The sequence below is a fragment of the Pyxicephalus adspersus genome, chromosome 4 (genome assembly GCF_032062135.1).
Source record: "Pyxicephalus adspersus chromosome 4, UCB_Pads_2.0, whole genome shotgun sequence".
Lineage (NCBI taxonomy): Eukaryota > Metazoa > Chordata > Amphibia > Anura > Pyxicephalidae > Pyxicephalus > Pyxicephalus adspersus.
The window spans coordinates 133,370,810-133,397,771 of record NC_092861.1 but is presented as its reverse complement, the minus strand read 5'-3'; the positions used below and the strand labels follow the sequence as shown (position 1 = coordinate 133,397,771).

Below are 26,962 nucleotides of genomic sequence, written 5' to 3'. Positions count from 1 at the left end.
TAAGTTGCCATCAAACACTCATGCAAAAATGAAGGGTTGGAAAGCTTTTGGACTAAAGACACTAGAGTCTGAAGTTTTTTCCTAGTAAATAAGCACAATGAACATCATTGCCAGGGAAGGTAAGTAATGAGTTGGAACCAGCAATGCATTTTAAGGTTCAAGATGCACTCAAACCTCTGAACAGTCAGAGATATGTTTCAGAGGTCTTACCGACTGTTTCTTCAATTGTGCATTCCACAATAGAAATACCCCAGGATAAAAGGCCAGGACTGGAGCCAGCACCTTTTCAACATCAGAAAAATGCGATAGAGCCACAAACTGATGGTGCAAAAGTACTACAGCCAAACTCAAGAGGCTTTAAAAAGCTGGAAGGACACGTGCAAGTAAGCACCTTTATATTCACCATGGCAAAGAGATTACAACTTAAAACTGCAGCAAGGACTGTGGCTATAATCCCTTGGTCCAGAAGGTACAAGGATCAAAATTCAAATTTGTAACTGTAGGACACAACTTCCTGCACTTAAAGCACAGAAAATGCAAAACATCTGTGAAGCTCAACAGATGTTTCCCACTCTGAAAAGAGAGGGTGCACCTTAATATCAACAAGAGCTTGATGGTGAGCCTGATAGCTTTGAAATGCCTTGGGAACTATGATGTGAAAGCCAAGGGCGAGCTGAAATAAGAACATTTCTTAGGTGCTTGGAAAATTCAAGGGTTCCCCAAGTCAACAACGTTGGGGAAGGCTGTTCTCGAGCATCATAGTCTCCTAAATTAGTGTCAAGGAGAACAGTCACCCAGGCTGCCTTGTGTGCAAAGTAACAGGTTTATTTTGCTCCCACTTGTAGTTCAGATAGGGCAACACTATTAGGATAACATGAGCACTGACTAAAGCAAGCGAAGCACTGCATAAACCCAGCCTTCACTGCAGATAGACTGTTCACAGACACAGAGTGCTAATGAAATGTAGTTCTGTGGGATGAACATACATCAATAGGAATACATTTAGATATCTAGTACCAGCATCCAGCATACTCACTAGAGAACAAAGGTAGGCTATAAAATAAGGTTGAAGCTCAATAAGGAAGAGGGTGACTGGAGGTACAGTTTGGTTGAGGCCAGAAATAAGCTTTAAGAAGTAGCTGAATAAAAGCACTATCATCATTTGGCTTTACAATAACTGTGAAAGTTAAACAGAAGAGACACAAGAAAGCACGATGTTTTGGGCTGATATCATCATAACATATATCTAAAAAAAACAAAAAAAATAAAAAAACCACCATAAATGCACAGATGTTACAAACAATCCTTTTATTGAGTTTTAAAATAAAACTAAGTGTACAATTCAAAGAATGGTTTTGGCACTACGCTATACAGTGGTTACATCTGTGTGCTGCTGACAGCTGGTAAATACTGCACTAGTACTCTGCTGTGCTTTGTCACTTGCTCAGCAGGTAGGCATATAATGAACAGCATTCCTTCAAGGAACACGATACACATCTTTAAGAGGGATGAAGAGTTCACCAAAATGAGAAAAAAAGTTTCATGTACAAAGTACCTTGCTTACAAAGATGTCACCTGGTAACATATTAGATCAGCAACAGGAGCATAGCATAGGAAGGATGAGTCTGCAGATGATTAACATATACATATATATACACATATATGTGCACGGTAACAGGGAGTTTTACAAAGAAGCGAGACAGGTGAAGCTGAAATGCTGCCAATAACTGCTAATTAGAATCCAAAAGTTCACTTTCTGGAAAAAGTAAAAAGGATCTGATTGGCTGCTATGAGAAAAACATGAAAGTTTTCTCTATCACTCTTTGAGAATTCCCCGCGAGAGCTGCAATTTGTTCCTCTCAGGCTACTGGGTAACTACATGGCCCATGCATTGAAGGGCTGCCTAAGAATCGTATACATATATAGGTATATATACACATTTCATGATATAAAAGAAAACAATGTAGGTACACTAAGAGCAAAGAAAAAAATAATTTAAAACACAAAAATATGGCATTTGACCTGATACAAAGCCTTAGCTGAGCTTAAATGTCTGCAATGAGACTTTTTTACAAACCATTGTTATTTCATGTAAAAGACTGTTTGTACAATGATTTATTATCTATTTAAACTACAATTTTTACAGGTATACAACATTTGCAAAAAAGTCATAGCGAGTCCCTGTGTTGCGTGTCAATTCATACACAATAGTCTTATTGGTACGTGTTCTTCAATCAAATCACTCGATGCACATCAATCTTTTACAGGCCTAAATGTTGTAATCTTAAAAGTGTCCAGCAGCCTTGTCCTTCTCTGGCTGGTTTAAAGGGAAATGAAGTTAAAAATTAAAAGAAAAAAGAAAAATCCATCCACTTGAGGCAACTGGACACATGAAATTAAAATCCAAATCGTCCTTCATGGGGTGAACTAAAAATAAAACAAACAACATAAAGATGTTATAAAGACATTAAACAACGTAAACTCAGAAATACAACAGGCATGAAACATGATGGACCCAATTTTTTTAAAGGTAAAGGTAATGAAAGAGTGAAAGGCCAGCTACTTCAGAAACAAAATGTCTTGAACGGCGGAGCAGCAGAAAGTTATTTATCCTTCTGGGACCCCAGAGAAAATGTTGGTTGTGTACTGTAGAGAAAAGTAGACCAAGCTTGCCATTATCAGTGGAAATAATATCTCTTTTATTAGAAACTTGTATAAAAGGTAACAAAAATTGAAATGTAATTATTCAAGGACCAGTTCTTGTGCAATGTGCATGCTTTCCCAAGGCACTTTGCATGACAAGCAGTCATTAGCCAGATATATTTTTACCTATTTTTAGCCTTTGTACAAATAGCTAATTAAAGTTAAATTATGCTGTAAGAGGTCTGGAACTCAATGTTTCTACAATATTCAAGATTCCTATAATCAAGCAGCATCAGGTCCCGCACTTAAATTGTGTTTGAATAGTGAGGTCTAATGAGGCAAACTAGTAATGGCTCATTTCAGTATATCCTTCAATATAAAGCAAGTGCCACACTCTAATCCTTTCCATGTGCACACTGCTAGTAGGAATTATTCTGAACTGGCCTGTAAGTTATTTATTTTTTAGTGTCCAATCTTCATATAGGTGGCAGTTTAACCCGAAGTTGAAAAACTTCCTGTACCCCTCAATAGAAAAGAAAGAACAGTATTTTACGGTCCCCATAACGCTCCAATACACTCAGCATATTAAAGCTAGAGGATAAGCATAACAACCAAGTCCATTTTCCCAAGTATGACAGATAGCTACACAAATGTGGTAAAAGCTTTATGCTAACTGCTGAAGTTATTAGGACAGGACAAATACTATCACAACTCTATATTTGATGATGTAAAATCGATTTCATGACACGCACAGGTCCACAATAAAACTCTGTGCCTCAAACATAGATAGTAAAACTCACTACTCATTTTACTGGGGGATTACCCATTTGTTCATCCATAAGAGCCTGTTCAGGTTTCATACAGCAAAGCAGCCCAAATTTGGGCACACATAGGATTCTCACCTTTCTATGCATAGTAACAAGGAGAAACTAAGAGATCAGTTAAAACCACCAGCTGGTCATCCGTAAACTGCTGCTTGTGCTCTTGCCAATTGTCATGGTGTGTTCTCCGGAAATTAGAAAGGGTTTTCTTTACTGTCATCTGAAAACAAATAGAATTTTTTTTGTAAAACTCATGTACTCGATATCACATTGTTCTCAAAGGGTCTAGTTTACAAACAAAAAATATGTTTTGTGGCATGTTGGGGAAAACAGTTTAGGTACATTTTTGCCTTTTACCAAAAAGAATTGAGGCACCCATAGGAGTCAATAGGTGTGTATAGGTGTGTGTGTCTTATTCTAGCAATGCATGGTTACTCTCTGCACCTGGCTATAAGCCACTCTTGGCACAGCTTCATCGGAAAACAGCATTTCTGAACCACAAAAAATGTAATCATGTAAAATAATCTGAATATGTTTGAAGTCCATTACCTCTATGGGCTGAGGATCATTGAGATGTGCGCTCAGATCCATCAGCAGCTGTGGCATCCATGTCGGAACATCATAAGGACTGGATAAAATGCAGGCACTGAGCCCCAGAACTCCAGCATGGCGCTTCACCAAATCTGCAGAACAAAAACAGCTTTGTAAGGTGTATCTCAGTCCGTTACATTGTTCAGTAAGAGCAGCAAAGTACAGAGAGACACCATTGTATGGACTGTATGATCGAAAAGACAACAGGCAATGGAACGTAGATGCTGTTCTGGGCGACTAGAATGTTTGGATTTAAAAGTGTACACACACACATACTATAAAGGAAATATTGAGAAAAACAAAATGATAAATAGATGTTCTTTTCTTGCTTTTCTCCTATTAGAGATTTCAAGTTGCAGTTGAAGCAATATTCAACATACTTTGTTTGATAACCTTACTGGTAGGTTATTTTTGTTAGGTATTTTGGTGGTAGTTTTGATATTCCTTGTTCCTATGTGTTGTTAGACTAATATTGATGATGATGTGATATATGGCAAGAACAATATTTGTTTTTTGTACTGTGTTGTAGTGCTGATGAAATAACTTGTATTGAACCATATCCCTGAAGAAGTGGACTCTGTCTGCGAAATGCATTGGATAAGGATAATCTCAGCATATGTAATATGTCGCCATAATGTTGTTTTATTAGTAGGAGAAAGTTTTTTCCTGATGTATTTTTATATTAAAGCAATTTGTAATAAAATGTGTAATTTTATGGAAAATAACTGTCATCAAAGTCCCATCTTGATTTCCTCTTTTCTGTCCCCTAACTTAGTTTTGTAATTGGGGATGTGGACAGTTTCTAAAGAAAAAATGGGATCTCACAATATGGACCTACTCAACATTATTGCACAATCAAAAACTGTTCACTAGATTATCCCAAATACCAGAAAAAAGAAAAGGAAATAAAAAAAACAACAACTTAGTTGTAAAAGGTTTGCAGCCTGTGTAGCAATCCTTTATGTGTGATTAAATACAAGAGATGTTCTTATGTCCATATAATGTTATGTCAAATATATTTGATCATCTCCTACAAATGAACTTGCTGATAGCTGGCTGCCAACATTTGTACGCTTAGAGTTCTCACATTATATTTGGTATGTTAGAACATTATAGGTTCCTCTCTTTTTCATACTAGGACAGTAACATATCAGGTAATGATATAAACACAGAAACAAATTCTTTCAAAAATAATAAGATTTTGTTTAAAGAATAATACCTGCTGAGGGTATAGTGTCCACAGCCAAACCGAAGTCTCTCTTGCGTTTTTTGGGCAGTCTTGTTTTGCAGAGCTGCTCAAAGTGTGCTTGCATAGAGACGTCCATAGTCAGAAAGCTGCACTGCAGAAAGCCACTAAGAGTGGTGGCAGCCATCTCTCTCACCTGAAACACAACGTGCACACTTATTAAACACCTATCTCTATATATAATTATGCAGTAAGGTTTTGTTATCAGAATGAACAAGGCATATTATTTAAATACAGGAATTTTTTATTGAAAATATTACTTTAGGTTCAGTTCAGTGAATGGTTTAAAAATAAATATTGTTAAGCCCAGTGTTGTCACCCTTCCAGCAGGGAAATCATCTCTAAGGCTATGTACACAAATTAGATTTTTGTCATTGGAAAGGATCTTTCACAATCTTCTCCAATGACAAAAGACTGAAAGATGAATGAACGAGCGCCGAACATACATTCTGCTCCATGGAGAGGGGAGAACAAGCGAGAAGCAACCCACTGCGCTCACTCCCCTTTACTTCTATTAGGACTGTTTGAAGATCTGCCAGGATGGATCCATGACCAACTACAGACGAGCACTGTACAAACGTCAGATTCTTGTCCAATACTAGCTCTGAGGCAATATTCAGATGAGAATAATCGGACGTGTGTAAGTAGCCCAAGTTTAAATACTCTGTGCTCCAACATGCACAAAGCACTGAAGATCTCTACTATAAGCTAATGTCATCAACAATTTAGCCGACAACATTTCCAGGACTTTGCAATCTACCAGAAGATTTTTTCCCAGAACAGAGAATGCATGTGCTTTTCTGAGAAGAAAAGAACCATCAAGGTGTATGTAATCTTGAAAAATTCTGGAATTTAAATACAGGCTTATGTGCACAATTCACACTTTCCAACTAGAAGTAGTAAAGAAAGGTACTCAGTGCACAACAGTCACAAGTGTTAAAGTGAATAAAATAATAGAATAAAAATAATTTGACATATCAGTTACCTTGAGCTTTATTGAAAGAAGCATTGTAACCTGAGGGATTGTTACAAAGTATTATATACCTTGGGAGTTTCTCCTAAAATTAATGAAAGCACAAAGCAAAGCACCTTGCAGGAAGTCTCTATTCCCCAATGTTCCACTATTGGCTCCAATGCTGTGAAGGTGAACTATTTTGCAGATTGTGTGATGAGGTTTGGAAGACTTTTATAGCGTTCTCAAAACATCTGCTTTATCTGTTACCCAGCAAATTTCCAATATTTCGCTTAATATTTTTAAACTGGGTAGCATTGGTTTTAAAATAAATTGCTTAGGTTTTCTTAAAATCCGAACTTTACATAATTTTCCATTGTCTCTACTACAGAAAGGGTTAAACACGTTAACAATTAATCTTCATTAATGAGAGCTCGCATTTGCTAATAAGTACATATTGTTACATGTTAAAACATAAACAAAGAGGCTCATCTGCTTAGTGAACATAGCCGGTCCAGCACGCTGCATGTAATGTGCCATATTACTGCAAATTATCTCCTTGAACATTATGTTCTAGAGCTGCGCAAATCAGTAAGTGTAACGGCAAGTGCTGTTCTAATTAAATAGACCAACTTGACAATAAGCTCATTTGCACGTCCATCGCACATTATTAAAATGGGATCAAATTGATTAAGAATCGTCAAGCCTATGAAAAGGGAAAGTATGTCAGAAATTCTACTGACAATTTGCCGGCCCCACTAGGGGGGCCGCATTAATAAATGAAACATGAGGAGAGGATGGAAATGGCAGAACGAGTGGAGGCACGGCTGTAAAATGAACACACTCACTGGGGAATGTGACATTTGTCTCTCGCTGTTCCCGAAACTCAATTCCAGTTTTAGTACATTCTAATTATTCTCAGACATGCTAGAAATGGGTCAGTCCTTTCCTCTCCATGGATTCTCACCTCTGCATATAGGGAAATGGTTTAATCTGCTTGTTACCGTACTGTACTCACTTGTTTTGCTTCTATTACTTGCAACACTAACATACTTCTATGGTTAGTCTGCATCAGATTTAGGGGTTTCTTACATGGCTTTGATACGCTTATGTGAAATACAGGAAAAGTACCAAAGCTCATTTTCAATTTGTGTTTTTACAGTTGGTCACTTCTTGGTAAATTTCGGGTATTTGATTACTGCATAAAGGGGCATTGGGCTCTTTGTGGATTAGTGTATTATGACACAACAAGCAAACATAAAACAGCAGTAGAACCTTATCCATGAAATATAGTTACTGAACCAAAAATATAAAATGAAGATAATATGGAGCATTTATGTGAGCTTATATAACCGTTCTTGGGACAGACAGTAACGTGAATGGCTTTATGTACGTTTTTAGGAATTTTGCATTTTAGGCTTATGAATGGTAAATGGGCATTTATTTACCTCCAACTGCTCATCAGCCATTAGTTGTAGAACCAACCACCTGGTGCCTTGAACAGCTTCTTCATTGTGAAGGAATATGAAGAGGTTATAGAAGACCATCGTCTGGACGTAGGTCAGGACTGTGTATCTGGCGTGCCAGGAGCTGCTTCTTGCCGTCTGAGGGGAACAAAGCCAAAACAAATAAATAATTTTATGATAAAAGTATTATATTCTATAAGAAAAGGAAACCTTGAAAACGTATTATCTTGTACTATAATTTATATAAGCTGCAGCATACCACTCACCTGCTTAAGCACCTCAAGGGCCATGGGCACTTGCTCGGGGTACAATAACCCTTGGGACATCAGGGATAAACACATTTTGGCATCTTTTTTTAGCTCATCATAGTTTGTGTCATTCTCAACTGGTGCAATCTGATCAAAAATAATCTTGTTAGCATATCATTACAAAATAAAAAGTTATCAGTTACACAGTCAGGTTTAGTATTATAGCATCAACTGTACAAAACTGTACAATGACAAGCACCTGCAAACTTCAAGAATATAGAAAATTCTGTCTACTCTAAAATGGTGGGAAATATGGGACATCTACTACTGACAATATTAAGATCCAGAATTGAAATTGTTAGATCCATCAATGTAATCAGACTAAATTGTGAAGCCTACAAGTTCCTTCAAGAAATCTTGAAACTTAATTCTCAGGTTTGAGGCTATAAAGAAAGTCTGAACCATTCTGAAGATCTGATGTAACAATCCTGGGTAAATGGATGACTGAATCAGGAGCAGAAGAGGAAATACATGAGAACAAACACAATGATGTGTGTGGAATATCTTCATACACCAACCTTAAACAACAATGGTAAAAGTTGCAGCTGCTCTGGGACAGCTGTACAGAACGAACGACCAGCACTCGCCATGATCCACTTTAGTACTGAAAAAGGAAAACATATTATAAATATTTCTATAAACAAATATTTCTAAAACAAAAGAAGTACAACAGTAATAATTTGTTCATAATTTTTTTAATAAATAAAAAACAAGGTTGCATATATCTGTACAAAACTTCATACATAGTAGTATCTATCTCTTACAAAATGGGATCTACACAAAATACAACATGATGCTATAGTTTTAGAAAGTCATCCAAGTTTGCAACTTTCTATTTTCTTGTTCTAGTCTCAAACCCAAATATTACTTGCAGCACCATAAATAAGTATTCTGAGAAGAGGGTTTGTATGTGTAAAGACTTCTGTACATTTAGCAATTTGTACTTAGACTGCCAAGAGCAAAATGAGATCCCTCAGAATATATTTTAGCAAATTGCTTTACAACTGTAAAGCCCAACAACAGTCTGGATGTCAGCAGTTTTCCAGTTTCTTTTACAATAGAATAGTAGAAAACTGCTAATAGAATAGTAGAAAAGTGACAAAATAAAGAGTATTGTAGCATTTTCTCTACCACTTACTTGTCTTCATCAGTTTAATAGCCTGAGTTCTCTCATCCTGTTCCCCCACTCCATTCTCCTCCATAACATGGTTTTGTATCTCCTCATCAGCTTCCATGAGAGGTTTCAGCTTGTTGAGAATACGGGCAGTAAATTCAGAGATGCGTGGGGACTTGGTGAGAGCGGTGTTTGGCAAGCAGACATCGATCATGAAGATGTAAGTAAGAACGCTGTAATGGAAATGGTGCATGTGAAAAGTTTGCCAGTTTTTAGACATAAGGGCTGTCACAGTCCAGATCGGTACTCGTTTTTGATTTTTGGCAGGACTACTTGACCTCTGTGAGTGACAAACTTGCAATAATATTGCTGCAGTAGGTCACAGGATTCCTGGTGGAATGGGGATCTCCTTGCAATCGGTTAGCAGAATCAGTTTACCTTTGGGATGGATTCACACTAATTACTGTGTAAATATGTTATGCTGCACATCATTTAAATAGGCTGCCCACTGTACTAAATTGCACCAAAAAAAAAGGTACATGTACTATTTTTTATTATATAGTGCACCATAACACACAGTAGTAAATAAATAAAACTAATAATAATGTGCATTAACAATGCAATGCAACAGTGGGAACACAGACTAAAACATGGGGGGGTTAGGGTGTGATAAATAAAATCCACCAAAAGCTTTATAGTTGTTGTGAAATACATTTAAATTTAAAGGATATAAAATTCACTTTTGTTGCACTAAATACTTTTGCAGACAAAATACAAAAAAAAGTAGTGATGATATGATCAACTTACTGCACAAAGCCTGTGCAGAACACAAAGCTATAGGGGGTCCCAGCAAGTCCTCCCAAAACAATGTGAGCAGAAAACTACAGGAAGGGGAGCCGATACGAGACTAGTGACCCTGTTTAAGTATAGAGCAGCAGTGACTACAGGAAGCTGATGGACAGAGGCAAAGCCTTACACTGGATTATTGCACAGATCAGCAAAAATCTAACAAAACAAAAGATTCAAGAAAAAAAAAATCCTTTTGTATTTAGGCATGTGGTCATCTTTATATGCTTTATACTAAAATAAACTATTCTAAGGCAGGGTCCTCGCCTCCTCCTGTGTCACTGTATTTGTCTGTCATTTGCAACCCTTATTTAATGTACAGCGCTGCGTAATATGTTGGTGCTATATAAATCCTGTTTATTAACCACCTGGCCGTTAAACCCGACCTTGGTTGGGGGTAAAAACACTTGCAAAAAGTGTTAAACTCGAACTTTTCTCAGGTGGTTAAAAATATAAACAAACGTTATATTGCAATCGGATTGTCATACATTGTATGACAATCGGATTACAACTGAAAGAAAATACTTACCCTGTCCCCGCAGCTCCTTCAGCAGCAATAAAAAATTTGCTATTGCTCCTGGCATCTGCAGTGAGATGTGAAGCACAATGCAGAAATCCTGCATTGTGCTTTGCATCTCTCTGGAGATGCGAGCAGCAGCAGTCCCAGCTTTTTCTTTAATTTTATTAAAAGTACATTTTTTTTTTTTTACATGATTGTGTGTTTCAAACTTTTTTTTATATTCATAATATCTACTAGACCCTTGTTCGGACATATTTCTGTAACTTACAGGTCTACAATTTCAAAAAAAAATTTCATGAAAAACAGTGTACCGCTTTTGGTACAGAAATCTAGACATCAATGTAACGCCCAGGAGGTTAATATTATTATTTTTATTAATAATAATATGAATGCTAAAAAAAACCCCAAAAACCCAGAGACCTATTTTGACATAATGAATTGCTTACCTTCCAATCCTCTCTCTCACATTCTTGTAGACCTGGGTTAGTTTAGGTTCCAAATATGTTAGCAATCTGTGCAGCAGCTCTGGAACTCGCCACTCCTGCTGTGCAAGACCTCCCTGAAGCACATACAGTCGGCTAAGACAGAAAAACAATTCTTATTACTACCAACATGAACTGTCTCAGAAGGACACACTTTCCAAATACAGTACTTGATGTAATTCTATACTCAGAAAATGATAAATAAACCAGACATCTTGAACACCAAAAAAAACAAATTCTCAATCTCTACACTATGTTGTGCAAAAAAAAAAAAAAAAAATCTAATTTATATCCAGTCAGTGAGGTCTTTGCACTACTGAGGTGATGGCATATGTAAAGAAAGATTTGATTGTGTGAGACCAGATTACAATAAAAAAGCATAACTTGTGACAATTTACAGCCAGAATATAAGAAGTTCTCTGTCCATTCAGAGACTTCACTCACCAAGCATCCACAAAAGAGCCTCCTTCTCCACTCACTGGGGATTCCAACAATAGTTCAAACAACCAGTGAAGCTTTCGAGGATCCCTGCTTTCCTGCAGACAAAAAAAAAAAAAAAATATATATATATTTCATGCCACAAAAACTGATTTTTTTTCAGTTTCTGATTTGTCAAATAAAAAAACCCTAAATGTGAAATGCGATCATTTCTTTATCCAAGGTGCTTATCACCAGTGAGGCCCTTTAGTGGACATTTCTGGGAATACATGAAGAACAAGCAGGCTGGTGACAACTAGCCTTGGTACATTAAAGCCAATACCGTATTTTTCGGACCATAAGACGCACCCAGGATTTAGAGGAGGAAAACGTGGAAAAAAAATATTCTGAACCAAAACGTATAGCAACATTTAATGAAATAAAGCAGAATAATATTTAACGAGAGAAAGAATGCACATTGCACGGATATTGCACTACAAGACTATAGTGACAGGAAAGCTACAACTCACCTGTCATAGGAGAAGGTCTTGCTGCACAAGAAAAACCCAGCACCTCAGACTGCCCTCTCTGCCTCCCTCCCCACTCCCACACAGAGTGTTTACGAGGCTGAAGAACAGAGGGGCCATGATGCAGGGGGGATGCCAGGCTAGATGGAACTGCAGCGCAGGCGGGTTTTGTATTTGGACCATAAGACGCACCATCATCCCCCCCCCCCTTTGGGGGGATAAAGTGCATCTTATAGACCGAAAAATACAATAATTGAGGTGATGGGGTAGGGGACAGTAGACCTGGACAGAAAGGAATTGTGAGCTTTAATCTGCTTAAAATTAAGGTTAACAGATAAACTGGGTAAACGATACGTTGACAAATCATAGTGTAGTCCATCCAGCAACACCAGTGGTCAGTCACCAGACTAGAGTATTGTCACGTGAGGCACATCTAAGATTATGCAAATACTTGCCATTAGTCTAATCATATCTCAGTCACTATAAAAACTTACACAAGCAGTGGCAATACAAGTGCCCCAGTCACTGTATGTTTCTACAGTGATGTTGGCAAACGCAGTCCTCAACAGAGGGCACAGAAACTTCCACAAACTTTCCACCTTAAAAAAAAAAATAAAAAAAAAAAAGTTATAAACATTAGAAATTCTGTTATTCATAACAGTGACATTAATAACAATTACTGACTTCCGCTATATTGATTACAATACACATGTGCAAAGTAAATTGAGAATTTGCTCTGCATATACTATGGTGAACCAGCCAATTATGCACTACAGACAGTAGACTGCATCATCTCAAACATCCGAGTGCTCATTCTCTAGGCCAGTGTTTCTCAACCTTTTTAACAAAGGGGAACCCTTGAAATAACTTTCATGAATTCAAAAAACCCCTGGTATAATTACCATAGCCACAGCTCATGTACATGAACAGTATTATCTTGCAATTCCATTAAATAGGTATTTTTGGTTTTATCTGCATAAAAGAGCACAATGCTTTTCTTGCCTACTCACCAAGTACACATTTAGCTATCACTGCCCAAAATGAATTAAAAGAGGGAAACCCAAAAAGTAGAAAAAATAGTTTTAATATTAACAACAACAATGTAAATTTATACTTTGGAAGAAACATCCTTCTACCTCTTAAAAAAAAAAAAATAATAATAAAAATTTCTTTTTGAACCTTTTCAAATGTCCAATGTTTGGATCCTCGGATTAACCCAGCAACAATCTCAGCCACACATCTCTGAGTGCTTTCGTGAGAGTCTTCCACCAAGCGCTCCAAATGGGGAGTTAGGATGGGCAAGAATGCATCATCAAAGTTTCTAAAAAGCCCCTAAAAATGGAAAATGCTGAATTAAATCACTGTGCAAAAAATGAAACAAACCTACCAAGTAAAGTCCCAAAGTTATGTAAAATTAAAGACCCTGAAATTATAAATAAGAGGTAGTCCATTTTAACCCTCTAAAATGACATACGCCAGACTTCTCCAGTCTGTACAGTGTGGTGTACAATCATTTATGGTATGTATCGTATAGAGTGTGCTGTAAGACATATGCCAGACTTCTCCAGTCTGTACAGTGTGCTTTACACAACGTATTTCAGACTTCTGTAGTCTGTACAGTGTGCTTTACATGATATACTCTACACTCACTCACCTTAAAAAGGCAAAACCTGCGAGGGTTGAACTTGTCTTTTCCCTTCCGATCTTCTAAAGACAGAAATGTAATCAACTGGTCGACAAACTTCTCATCAATGAAATGATCATATATAATCTGTTCAGCCTGCATGTAACGATAAAAAAAGAGAGTCATACATATATATTTAAAAGTGGACGCTAATGTACCAGTTGCTTAGCAAGTTTATTTTCTAGGCGAGGAATAACATATAACCAAACTATAGCAGACACAAAGGGCTCCATTTATAAAACAGAAAATCAGACATTCCCTCTTGGGAATCTTCCAGGTCCATGGGTTTCAATGGCAAGGATGTCAGATTCCCTGTTTTATAAATAGAGCTGAAGGAGTCATGTGACTATTATAAAGGATTCTTTTTATAGATGACGTGAAGGTATGACCTCTCCATCAGTGAGTGCTTTAAAGTACCTTTTTTTTCCACCAGAAATAATAAGGCCTTTTTTTACCCAAACAATAGCCTAGCACTCAGGTGCTGAGAACCTGTCTATAGAAGGGACAAACACACTATTCAGCTGTGCAAAGCATAAAAAATACCCCATACGTTTGAGTAGGAGGAGCATGTTACTCACTACGCGACTAAATGGAATTGTTCATAAATCTGTGTAAGGTTATCCTAATCCCAAGAGCCAAAAGGCGATTAAGTGGTGAATAAGCGGTGAATAAGTTATGTAGGACAGGGTGCAAAAAAACACATGCAGTTGTGAACTGAATGGTGTCCAACAGGTTCAATTTAAATATGGTCAGAGAACCCTCTTTGACCTTCAATATCCTTCTAAACTACTGCACAGATGGCAATATACTCCATATTAGTAAAAGTAGTATACACATACGTACTTACTTCTGACATGGCATCTCTAGCTCTTCCCAGCTGTGGCTGTTGGTCATAAGGTGCATACACCAGCAAGTTTCTGTTTGGATGACAAAAATTGTACAATATAAAGCATAGCATGACATTTTAACACTTTTGTATACTGCCAAACACACGGTTACTGAAGTTGCTGTCAATATAACGTGTCCGCCAGTTTGATCATGAAATTACAGGCATAAGATTTAAAAGGATTTACAGCTCAGCTCTAGCCTTGTCCTTAGTCGCTGCAACTGTGCACAATTGTACAGACTACTCTTCGAATAAAACAGCTTTCTCTGATTTCACTGTACACTGTGCAACTTCTCACAGCTTCTGACAGTGTGCATTAGGAGCTGAGACAGAGAGCAGATTTACTTTCTGGATGCAGAATATTTTGTACCACCCAGCCCTTTCCCCCCACCCTGATAACTGTATTAAAAAGATTTTAGTTCTTAAAATAATAAAAACAGATATGTGGTCAGCATGCAAACACATGCTGCCTATTACCATACTTTAACTGAACTAAGGAATACCTGTTTTCTCTTTGCTCCCTATCCCCATACCAATGGCATTCCAGGCTTTAAATCATTTTGTTACTGTAGAATTATGAATGCCAAACATTGTAGGACATTTTACTAATCGAAATGGGTAGCCAGGCAACACTTACTGAGGCCATGTGTAATATCCCCAGTGGGTTTTCTCCACAAAGCAGCAGGCTTCCCAGGATTCCTTAGTCTTCGGAAGGCTGGCACTGTCATAATGTATCCACTGGTTGTCAGGCCTGTCCCCGGCCATGACTACATCTGGTTTGGTGTAGCCACCTTTACCAGATTAAAGGAAAAGATAGCAAGCTTTCAGTGATTGTTTATATTGAGTCTTTACTGCAGTGTTAACTTTTTTTTTTTTGCACCTTTTACATTTAATATTTTGATTTACAACATAAAATCAGTGTGATGAGTTCAACAACTGTTGAGAAAAGATATCAGCTTCACATGGAACGCACTGATTTTAATGAATTTGTCATCTTTATCTAAAAGCCTCGAAAGGACTACACATTCCATATAATACAAACGCTGCAATGTAAAATAAATGCATGATAATCAGTTATGCAAATATTGTGCAACATAAAAATTTCCACCACCAGCTTTTGTACAGGGTCTCCGTTTTCAGAAAATATACAGTATTGGGAGATGTGAAACAATTGTAAGTCCAAAAATGTGTATTTTAATGCATGTTCAAAAAATAAATTGTTCCAGCAAAAAAAAAAAAAAGTAAATGGATAAACCAAGAGGGATGTAAATGCATTGCAGAGATGACTTCGTTTTTACTTTTTAAGTGACAATACCTTTACTAGTTTATAAAATTGTATCTTCCTGAAAATAGAAATACATACTGATTGTGTAAGGACAAATGGGCACTTTGACATGCGGTCTCTTCAGCTGTTTGAGAATTCCAGCCACAGCAGAGATTGCCATCTGGAAGAAAATAAGGAAAAGCAAATAACTTAATTTAACTTTTATTTTAAAGTCACACTTGTATGATTTAAAGGTAACTGGTCATGAAAGCAACATGAAGCAGGGAGAGTCATATTACCCCCTGCTGACCTATTTGAATTTACTAGTTGCTCAGGTATTTGCTGACTCAGTTCCGACTTTCCTGATCAGCATGCAGTTACTTGAGGTCAGCATTAAAGAGAGAACAATTCCAGCCTCTATTTATTATTAGGATAGATTTTATTTAATGGGCATTTACTGCATAAACTTCAATTACACATATGTGCCCAACATATATTTATATTTTTAGTCCAAGTTAAAGTAGTCTGTTCTTGAGTCAGGATCACCTGAGATCAAAGTGATGGTGAAAGGTGAGAGAAAGGTGTATTCCTAAGGTTTTGCTTTAGACCAAATGAGGTTTCTACACTTAAAAATATGTAATTCCAATTAATGTTTCTCCAGTGAAAATATATTATAGTTGTTTTTTTTCACTCTCAGACATTGTTTAAAAACCTAAAATGTCAGCATTATTCTGTGCTCTTCTATGGCAAGGATGCTTTGAAAAATAAAAACCAGCTCTAGTTATCTAAAAGACCCAACTGTTTCTAATTCATACTGAACATTAAACAGTTAGTGTGCATGTGGGTACTATACAGGTTAGACCAGCAGAGTGGCCTAATAAGACACCCATAAAGTATATATGTAAGACCAAATCAATAAAATTTAATAGAAGCTTTTACATGGTAATGTGATTTTTAAAGTAATGTTAAAAAAAAAAATTGAAGCTTTCAATAAAGTAATGCCTACTACGCCAAAAATTAAATTCTTTGTACATACACCTATAGGAGGTTAATACTAAGTTCCTGTCAGCTATTTATGATGCTATATGGCATACAGGCATGGTCTATTATTATCAGTATCAGGATACTTTGCCCTTTAGATATGCTTTGCAGTCACATGCATGTGTACACAGTCTGAACAGAACCGGTCAGACTGTATGTCAATGAAATTTGAAAGATTTCTGCAAATGCCTAATATTCACTGTTAAAAGGAAAAACAATGCATACATTATATAAATTTTTAACTGTAAATAGAATTTAAATGAAAAACTGCACCTTGCGGACAATAAGAGCATCATGATTCAGACACTGCACCATGTATCTGATTGCACGAAGAGGTAGCATATCATCATCCCTCAGGAGTAATGACAAGAACCCAATGCCAATGTGTTCAAACTTCCATGGGCTGAAACAAAGACACAAGTGCCATAAATGCAATGCTGTGGTCTTTCTAATATCAATCATTATTACAGCATTATTCTTTTCCTTAATAAACGCCTTAAAGCAAAATGGTTACATGATGGACTGGTGTATATGTGAATTTGCCTCATAACTGCATTGATTCTCATACAATTCAATGTGAATGCAAAAGCAGCGTGAAGCAGTTTATAAAGAGAAACATTTCAACAGCTGCCATAATGCAGGTTACAAAAGCAATATATAAAATGAGACATAACTAGTTATTGAAAGATTATTATAAAAAATAAACCATTTTTATAGTAAACACAAAAAGGTCACTACTGAGAATTAATAGCGGAACTTCCCCTGTGCCAGCAACGTTCACACATATCATAAGTAAATGTGTGAGAATGTCATTATACCATTACATGTAGGAAGGTGGGGTGCCATTTGTGACCATCTTTCTTTTGAAAGAGATATCTCTATTTTCTGCAATGAATTAAATTGATTTGCACACTTTATATTTTAAACATAGATTTAGAAAAGAAATCCTACATCTAAGATACTTACAGGTTTCTTTGTGTAACACATTCGATCAAAGTGTCGATTAAGCGTTCATAATACCTAGAAAGAGAAAGTCTGCAGTGTCAGGAGCCATGATAAAATAAAAGTGCATCACGGAATAACAAACTGTCTGCATTGGTGGTAGGTAAATCCAGGATAAGAAAAACTGGTACACGTGCATAATCTAATATTGCAGTAGAGGTGCAGCTAAATGTTCTTTACAGTTCATGTACCTAAATACAGCAGTTTGTGGATAAGGGGACTGACTTAGAAATGATTTAATACAGTGTTTAAGCCAGAAATTTTTTCAAGCCAAGGGGTAAGATATGTAGGTGGGTGGCAGCCCCTGTATTGTGATCCAGCTCATCAGTAACCACCCAAAATTAGCTGGATGGTTACCAAAAAGTGCCAGGTGGTGCACCCAGCTAAGGGGTTGGGAGAACGCACTGTATGCGCTGAAAAGAAAGCAGCATCTTTCAGGTCCAAACGTTTATGGGACATTATCTTTTTTCAATTATCCATGATCCTTTTTTACACTCATTAATTCATTTTGTAAACATGCCCTCTCTCTAAAGCAATGTAACAAACATTTAAAGCTACGGTAGCTACACAAATCACAGCTTAACTGTACAGCCTCCTTCAATCTTCTTTATGGTTACAAGCAAATTCCTAGTACCATGCACAACCCAAATAATAAATAAGCTGTGCAGTTTATACACAGTCAGGTTGGTGACCATCCTAGATGTTAGCTGGTTATTACAAAAAGGAAGACAGAACCAGGTTATGAGAGTTAACAGCTTTAAAGCAGGCACCTAGGGAAGGCTGTGGGTACCTCTTCATTTTTATTAGTGGCAAGGAGTCCCTGTGCTTAATGTGTCACCGCAGCTTAGGGTTCTAATGTCAGAGGGGCACAACACATGATATAAAAGAAAACATGTATTGCAAGAAACATGTGGGCTTTCAATGCCCTACTTCTAAATAAATGTCAGCTTAGTATTTTCAGAGTCACAGACCTGAAACAAGCAAGCATCTAACAACTAAGTTTAGAACTTCTGGGATCGTGGGCAACAAGGTGGCTCAAAGATTAGCACTCTGGCCTTTGCAGCACTAGGTTGCAGGTTAGAATCACGGCCAGGATTATACCTGCATTGAGTTTCCTCACACATTCCAAAAACATGCAGTTAGGCTTCCCCTAAAAATTTACCTCAAACTGTATTAAAAGACATATGACAGATGTAGGGACATTAGATTGTGAACCCCTTTGTGGGACAGCTAGTGATATGACTATGGACTTTGTAAAGGGCTGCGTAATATGTCAGCGCTGTATAAATACTATTTAATAATATAAAGAATAATAATAGGTATTTGCTGTGGGTCTGTAACAAGAAAACCCTACAAATCAGCATAAAAGACAGGTGACTAGTAGGAGATTAGCAGTCGACATATCTCACATAGAAAATGTTTCCTAAATGGAATATTAGGAAAAGCAGATCTTGCCGACTTCAGAACTGAAGCCAGCAATAGCCACATTAATAGCCCAGAGCTGGTTAACCATTGGGGCACGCTGGAAGACAAACCCAAGATACATGTAGGTACCTCTAGGTGTATAGTGTCAGATATCTGTGTCTGTTACTTTGTTTAAAACAGATACAGGTTTGTTAGAACACATATACCTTTTAGGCAAATATGAAAATAGCGGTTTCCAAAATACTATATTATTATATACAAGTTAACAGGTTATGATTTTACTGTTAACAATGTTGCCATACCGTAAAGATTCTGCATTTTTCTCTTCCTGTCTCCGCACTGCTATGATCAGCTGATCTGGATGAGGTAACTCCACACCAAGAGAGGGGATGGGTGACTTCTGCAGCAGAATAGCAATTTGGATGCAATTTTCAGGAACCTGTAAGAAAAATAAATATAAAACAACCCAATTTTAATTGTAACCCCTTAACTTTGGATAAAGTTTTCACATATGCATCAGAAGAAGGGGGTTACATGAATACGACAAGCGAGAAACAAAACTTACGGAAAAGTCCAAGCCAATTGTTTCATATTGCCGATGAATCTTCTCAGCAAGATCATCAAAAAGGCGTACAATGGATGGTTTTTCTAGAGACATTGCTTTACTGAGACCTGAAGAGACTATTGCCGGCCATGTCTGTACAATGCACTCCCAGTCATGAAGGTTTGCTAGGCACACTGCACCGTGGTTTCCAAGCAGACAATACAAGGCACCCTGTGGACACAGAATGTTGCCATTTTAGACCTCATTTGTTTGATAAGCCTGGATTGTATCTATCTACCGGTATTGTATCTATGTTGAGAAAGCATCATACTGGTTGCTATAGGCTATACATACTTTTTATGATTATGCAACACTAGATAATTACACTTTTATCTGAAACAGGGATTCCACCCCCCACCCAAGCTGGTAAAATCTCATCTGCCACACTAGCATCTGTCCATACATTACGCATATTAAAGTGGATTCCAGTTGTTAGAAGGCTATTTTTTAAATGTATCAAAGAAAAAAAAATCTGAACTAGCACAATTAAAAACAAAACACTTACTTTGAACTGCTGTTGAGTGACATCATGTCTGTCTGGCCGCAGGAATTCAAGTACTAAAGGAATGATGTCCCGGCAGCAAAAATTGTATGTTCCCAGAGCAGTGAAAAAAGCCTGCTGAGCTTTATTTCTGACCTGTACAACACAGTGATGACATGAACAAACCATACAATGACAGATACACATTTTTTTTTTTTTTTTTTTTTTTAACAAGTCCCATTTTCATTAGCTTTCACCAAAAAATATACTAAATATGATGACTACCTAATTCAGGGGACACAAGTCTTTAAGAGTACCTGAAACCACTACTAAGTGGAATATTGGGGGAAATGCTGGTAAAAAAAAAAGTTAAAGAATTAAGTACGATTTTACAGCAATATAGAGAAGAACTATAAAGGTTACATCTGCAAAAATAAAAATTGCAATAAAAGACAGCTGGGCTTTGATTTCTTCTGTTGAAATGTTTATTTTAATGGACTGTGGTGCCAATATGTCAACACTATTTAAATACAAGATAACAAAAAAAATAACTTATAACAACATACCCTAATAACTTATAATAACATATAGAAAACTGCTTAATACTAGAACTGTATGTACAATGGAAACAGAGTTTATGGCAATTATGTTTCACACTTACTTGCCCGTAAGAGCTGGTGGACAGACGTAGGAGGTCCCTCACCAGGTCTTGATGGACTTTTTTGTATTCACAGCCTTCAACGGTCAACATTCTCAACTACAAAATGATTATAGGGTTAGTATACTAAAACTGAAACAAATATGGATCAGTTTCCAACTGCTAAACATTAAAAAAAAAAAAAAAATTACCACTTTCAGCAACTTTTTTCTACCCCGAGTCACACTCGGGGTTACTGCTAGGGAGGTAAGACAAATAATGAGCTGGTTAAAGAGGTTTTAGTCTGCAGGTAAAACTTCTGTTAATGATCTTCCTTTATTTCCTACTTCTCTTAATATAAAGGGAATGTTCATTACAAAACCAGTGTACTGCTTTATGTTAAGAAATATTGTTATGGAAGATGTTGGTGGAGCATGATTGCTTAAAAAGGAGAACATCGAACCTCTTAACACTTACCCATCTACCGATGACTTAATGGGCAGTACTTTATCACCTAGGAGGATGGGAGTTCTCTTCTATAACATAAACCTGTCTATTGACCTAACATGGGAGATCAACCAATTGTTCTGTGCAGAAACTCACCTTTATAATAAGAAATAAAGACTTGGTATCATCTTCTGAATTGTCAAGTATGAAGTCTGTGGTTGAATGGATATAAAAAGAGAAATGAAACCATTTTAAAATCTGCAACATTCACTTGATAAATCTAAAATAAGAACAACCTCCTTTAGAATATACCGTATTTTCCGTCGTATAAGACGACTTTTTAACCCCGAAAAATCGATGCCAAAGTCAGGGGTCGTCTTATACGCCGGGTACTTACCTGCAGCTTGCTTCACGTCCGGCGCGGTTGAGTCCCCGCGAGTCCTCCTGTGCAAGCTGCACAGGAGAACGCGAGCCTGCACAGGAGGACGTGAGCCTGGATTGGTTCTCCAGTAGAGAGCCTGGATTGGCTCTCCACTAGAACATGCCCATTCATTCCTTAGAACTAGTACTGTACTGTTCCTTCTGCCTCTCAGTTCTCACACAATAGCGAGATCTGACAGGCAGAAGGAACAGTACAATACTGGGCATATAACACGACCCCCAACTGATTGGTTAGAGTGGTCTGCCAATTAATTGGCAGACCACTGTAACCAATCAGTTTCGGGTCGTCTTATACGCCCAGTCGCCTTATACGCCGGAAAATACAGTAGTTGTGGTCCTACTGTAAGACAACAACACATAAAAGCATCACTTCTACAAACTGCTGCTAGTTCAGCAACAAACTTATGGGAACAATTTTAAAGATCAAGTTCATGCCATAAACATACAACAGTGTTAAAAATTATGAAAAAAATACTTACGCAACAGTTTCCTGAGTGTGTTTGCAATGGATTCTCTATAGTTTTCTCTAGAATAATCTAGTTTAAAAAAGGAAAAAAAATGTTTTACTTTATGCTGAGATTTCTGCTGGAGACATAGAAAAAATAAAATGACCACATGTAGGATATCACTCAAATATATGCTGAACAGTGGTGTCACTTTTAATCTGTTCTCCAATTCTTTTCTCCAATTATTCCTAGAGAATCGCCAGCAGGGGGAGTGCAACACCAGCATTCAGCATTACTATTGCATGGCACCTGATTAATCTTTAATGTAGCTAAAATGCACCCTATAAGTACATTGTCATTATTTAATGTCTTATTTTTTATATTTCAAGAATTTGATCAGATGTTTAAGTTCACCAAACGTGATTGTATACATAAAAATGCCTGTTTTAAGCATTCAAGATTTTAAGGAAAATACTGAAATTAATTACTGACATTACTGAAGTGCAGAAAAAATATAACTTTTTGGAAAATTTCCCTTTAAGTATTATAGAGCAACGATATAAAAGATCTAGGAAGCAGGCAAGATCCTTCGGAGAAGAAAGGTTTGGGATCCAATGCTTTAAGGCCCCCTAATTCCCTAAATCAAAAGAGTAAATTGGAGTTTTTGGCCAAAATCAGAAGGTATTTACAATATTTTCTCTACAAAAAAAGGAAACAAACACTCAAAAATTATGGAGCCTTTTTCAGGGCTAAAGTATTCATTTCTGAATGGTTAACGGTCTCTTCACAGTTCACAGTGGCCAAATCTTGTTCCATGCAGGTTAAAAAAATCTAAGTGATAGTAGGATGTCAAAATTCAAATTTCCTTACAGAGTAGATTTCAGCACATATTTTAGGTCCTTTTATATTCCACACTCTCATCTCCCTCCTCTAAACATACTTTTATGACTGCCTGGGACCGTGGCATGGATTGGGACTTGGAGAAGTGGCACAAGACTGCATTTAATTTGACCAAAATATTGCTTAATGCATCTCTAAGTTAGCTAAATTACAAGACTATGGTGAGATGGTACTTGGTCCATGACAGGATAGTGAAGATTTTCCAGAAACCTCTCCCATGTGTGTTAGAGAGTGCAGGTTCACAGGGCCAATGTTGCACATGTGGTGGCCCAATACCTCAATCTGTGTAGAGGTGGGATAGTCAACCCTCCCCCGACTTTCTACCCGCTCCCCACCATCACCTCACTATGTTTTTCCCTCTGGCTTTAGGTTTTATATGTGGATTTGTTAGGGTGTTTATTAAATAAGCATGGTTACATATATTATCATCACGCTTCTTTTCCCCTACCCTTTAAATTTAAATACAAGACTGAAATACAACATATTTTAGGTCCTCTACATAATCATATTTTGTACTCACTATGTTCTAAACCGGTGAAGAGTTTTGTCTCATCCAGAGACACCATACTTGTAACCCTGTAAAAATAAAAAACAAAAAGGCATTCAATTCAAACACATGATAAATAAAAAAAGTTTTTAAAAAACTACAATAAAAAAAAAAGTGGCTAATACTACATGAAACTGGTATCAGTGTTCGGATTACAGAATGCTATTTTAAAGCGTCCACAAGCGTTCCAATCCTGCATTCATTCATACTCACAGAACAATGAACATGAAGGTTCAGAAGCTGTGTTTGCACTGTGCTGCATTTTTTTGGGGCACAACATGTTCTAATGAGATATATTTCACAGAGCACAGCAGGTCACATTAACCCCTCTGGCGGTCTATTTATGCCAGTATTTTTAGGCCAAAAGCGGTACATTGAAATTTGTTTTACATTGTAGGTCTATAATTCTTAGGCATAACTCACTGAAATATGTCCAATAATTAAAAATTTAATAACAAACTTTAAAAAAAAATCTGTTAAAACAAGGGTGCATAAAAATACTGAAACCTGTAATATACCTGTACAGTAGCATATATTATAAATACTTATATAATGTAATGAATTCTTTGTATTGGATTCAATAGTTATTTTGTATTGAATCCAATGCAAAATAATTTAAACTTCCTGCCGGCCTCCTGCATGCACCGACGTCACCTGGAACTCCCCGGGAAAGTCTGTGCACTCACCGCTAAAGATCGGAAGAAGAGGATGCGGCCAGGGATGCAGCAGGTTGTACAGGAAATCTCCACAAAATGAGGGGGGTATCTCCTGAATTATCTGCTTGGATGGGAGGGCTTTAAGTGAACCTGTTATTTTGCCCTGCATTGGTTCCCTCCAAGTATCTTTTCCTATTGAATAGTTATATCACACAGTTTTGGTCATTAAACAAATGGAACAAAAACTTTACTCACAGATGAGATACTTTCTCCCCTTGCAGAGGAGGTAGGAGGTTCCCTGAGCCAGTGAGACAGTTGTGTACAATGGTAAGACACTGCTGAATGTCATCCCTATGAAAATAAAAATAATAATGAATATTCCTTCTACGTCTTGTTATGGACACAATCTTTTTACAGAACAGGTGTATGAGCACTCATATTTGACACACATTAACTGCAATTTTTTCACACAAGGAAAAAAATGGAGGAAAACGGAGGAAAAAAAAGCAAAGCAATTAGCCTTTATCAATTGCTTGTACTTTACTAATTGCTTGTTTTCAGATTTTTTTTAGGTGATCTCATACTAATGTAAAATGGAAAAAAGTCATTATCCACCTCTTCAAAAGCCTTGCCAACATTTTCACACTTCTCTTCTGGGTTAAGGATTTTCAGCTATTTTGATTGGCTAGGCCAGAAAGGCGTAACTCCAATACATGTGAAGTTCATTCATTCTGGGACTTAGGTAGGGCAGGATTATAAAGTAACAGGTATGTTTGTGTTTTGAAAAGGATACATAGCACTTCGCTTATGCAATAAAGAGCTTGCTTGCTTTTTGTTTTAACCTTTAATTAAAAGTTCAGGTCCTGACAAAACACGCATTGTTACCTTTGTTCCACACTCATTACACATTCATTTTTTTATTTTTTTAATACCATGTGGCAAGTGTTTTGCTCACTGAAGTCTGCCATTCATGCTCCTTTACCGGAGCGGATTCTGGGAGAAGCCTTAGCTTCCTGCTCTGAGTGATCAATATATCAAATCAGCCTTATTTCATTGCCCAGCCAGTGATATCTCTAGGACATCAACACATGACTGAAATTATGCAATGTATTAAAGGAAAGTGAAAATCAGCCAACAATCTAACGTGTACGTGAGAGTAAAGAAATGCTTGCTGCTTAACGGTTTAAAGTACAAACCTTCTGTTAACCTCTGTAACATATAAGTTAAGATTATATTTTTCTTTTCAAATCTGTACCCTTGAAAAAAAAAAAAAACCCACATAAACCAAAGAATTAGGAAAAATAAAAAATTTTACCTTGACAACTCTAACTCTCCACTCCCATAACGATTAAGCTTATCTAGCTCTGGCTGTAGGAAGTTGTCCAGCAAGTGGAATGCAAACTCGACCTCCTCTGCTGAAGGGACATGCCACCTAATGTTTAGGTTCCACAGTTCACCGGCTTTTCCCCAGTCCTAGGAGAGGATTTTGAGTTTGATTTTAACAAGTGATATTAATGTGTTTGGGTCATTGGCCATAAACAGACTGATACTAACAAACCAATGAGAAACAACACTATTGGTTTATGATGCATACAATTTCATCAGCAAGGAAATTACCATTTCTATAGTTTATGAATCCCCTCTCTGCCAGAGACAAATGATCCAATGTTTATAACCAACGGGATATAGTAGGATCATTTTGCATATATATCAAACCTGAGCAGCCAAAACTATTTTATACTAATGGTTGTACTAAAGGATAATTGTACTTAATAAATAAAGTACATTTATCCTTTGCCCTCTCTCTGTAGAAAATTGTAATATGGCACTCCCCATCTGGGATGGGATATTATGTACATTTACTGTAGACTGCAGAGTCCCCAGGCACCAAACCCCTGCTTAACGTGCTACTGTGCAATGTGCAGAGCTCACCTAAAACTTGAAAGCAGACCATTTTTATTGTTTTCTAAGAGACCCGGAACTTGAAGAAGGCCTGATGCCCTGCTCAGAGGATCAGGGCAATGGATGCATAGGCAGTGGTAAATATATATTCCTAAAGGCACATCCATGATAGGGAGTGCCATTTACATTGTTTCACAATAGGTTAGGACCAATTGATGACTACTTTACAAAAAGAGTAAACCATTGAAGTCTTATTACAGAGAATAGCATGATAATTAATTTTGTCAGATTTTTATTTATTAGGTGAGCCTATTTTTTCTTTTAAGTTGGCTTAGCTAAGATTTAATTGCCCCCAGATTTTCAAATTACCGTATACACATACCCAAGATAATAAAACAAAAAAGACCTACCTTAATGGGAAAATATTCAGAAAGGGGCTTATCAAATCCACCCGGCACACTGCAGTACTCCGTGGGGTAGATGAGTGTGCAGGAGCGTAGTAGATGGTGCAGCAGATTACAGGACAATGTATAACCCTGTTTACAAGTGAAGTGCAAGGTTCGCTGAAGAATCTTGACAAGCTGGTCTCTGTAAGGAAGCAGTTTCTCTCCATCCACTCGTGTTACCTACAAAACAAATAGAAGTATATATATTATATAAATCATA

The 26,962-nt window shown here is 37.1% G+C and overlaps 1 protein-coding gene across 1 annotated transcript in view; it reads right to left on the bottom strand.

Annotated features, from left to right (window-relative positions):
- Window positions 1–1,291: 1,291 nt before the first annotated feature.
- PSME4 (proteasome activator subunit 4) overlaps window positions 1,292–26,962 on the bottom strand; it is a 57,726-nt gene continuing 32,055 nt past the window's right edge. Inside the window, exons 19-46 of the mRNA XM_072410281.1 lie at window positions 26,707–26,922; window positions 25,710–25,867; window positions 24,650–24,745; window positions 23,712–23,767; window positions 22,325–22,381; window positions 21,561–21,616; window positions 20,982–21,077; window positions 20,345–20,476; window positions 19,801–20,010; window positions 19,538–19,674; window positions 17,775–17,828; window positions 17,082–17,211; window positions 15,867–15,948; window positions 15,141–15,294; window positions 14,465–14,534; window positions 13,588–13,713; window positions 13,113–13,265; window positions 12,428–12,532; window positions 11,434–11,525; window positions 10,954–11,085; window positions 9,166–9,374; window positions 8,546–8,631; window positions 7,986–8,114; window positions 7,702–7,857; window positions 5,275–5,437; window positions 4,014–4,147; window positions 3,546–3,684; window positions 1,292–2,427 (exon numbers count right to left, since the gene is read on the bottom strand). Of these exons, the coding sequence (XP_072266382.1) occupies window positions 3,550–3,684; window positions 4,014–4,147; window positions 5,275–5,437; window positions 7,702–7,857; window positions 7,986–8,114; window positions 8,546–8,631; window positions 9,166–9,374; window positions 10,954–11,085; window positions 11,434–11,525; window positions 12,428–12,532; window positions 13,113–13,265; window positions 13,588–13,713; window positions 14,465–14,534; window positions 15,141–15,294; window positions 15,867–15,948; window positions 17,082–17,211; window positions 17,775–17,828; window positions 19,538–19,674; window positions 19,801–20,010; window positions 20,345–20,476; window positions 20,982–21,077; window positions 21,561–21,616; window positions 22,325–22,381; window positions 23,712–23,767; window positions 24,650–24,745; window positions 25,710–25,867; window positions 26,707–26,922 (3,324 nt within the window). The 3' untranslated portion in view covers window positions 1,292–2,427; window positions 3,546–3,549. The remainder of the gene's footprint in view (window positions 2,428–3,545; window positions 3,685–4,013; window positions 4,148–5,274; window positions 5,438–7,701; window positions 7,858–7,985; window positions 8,115–8,545; window positions 8,632–9,165; window positions 9,375–10,953; window positions 11,086–11,433; window positions 11,526–12,427; window positions 12,533–13,112; window positions 13,266–13,587; window positions 13,714–14,464; window positions 14,535–15,140; window positions 15,295–15,866; window positions 15,949–17,081; window positions 17,212–17,774; window positions 17,829–19,537; window positions 19,675–19,800; window positions 20,011–20,344; window positions 20,477–20,981; window positions 21,078–21,560; window positions 21,617–22,324; window positions 22,382–23,711; window positions 23,768–24,649; window positions 24,746–25,709; window positions 25,868–26,706; window positions 26,923–26,962) is intronic.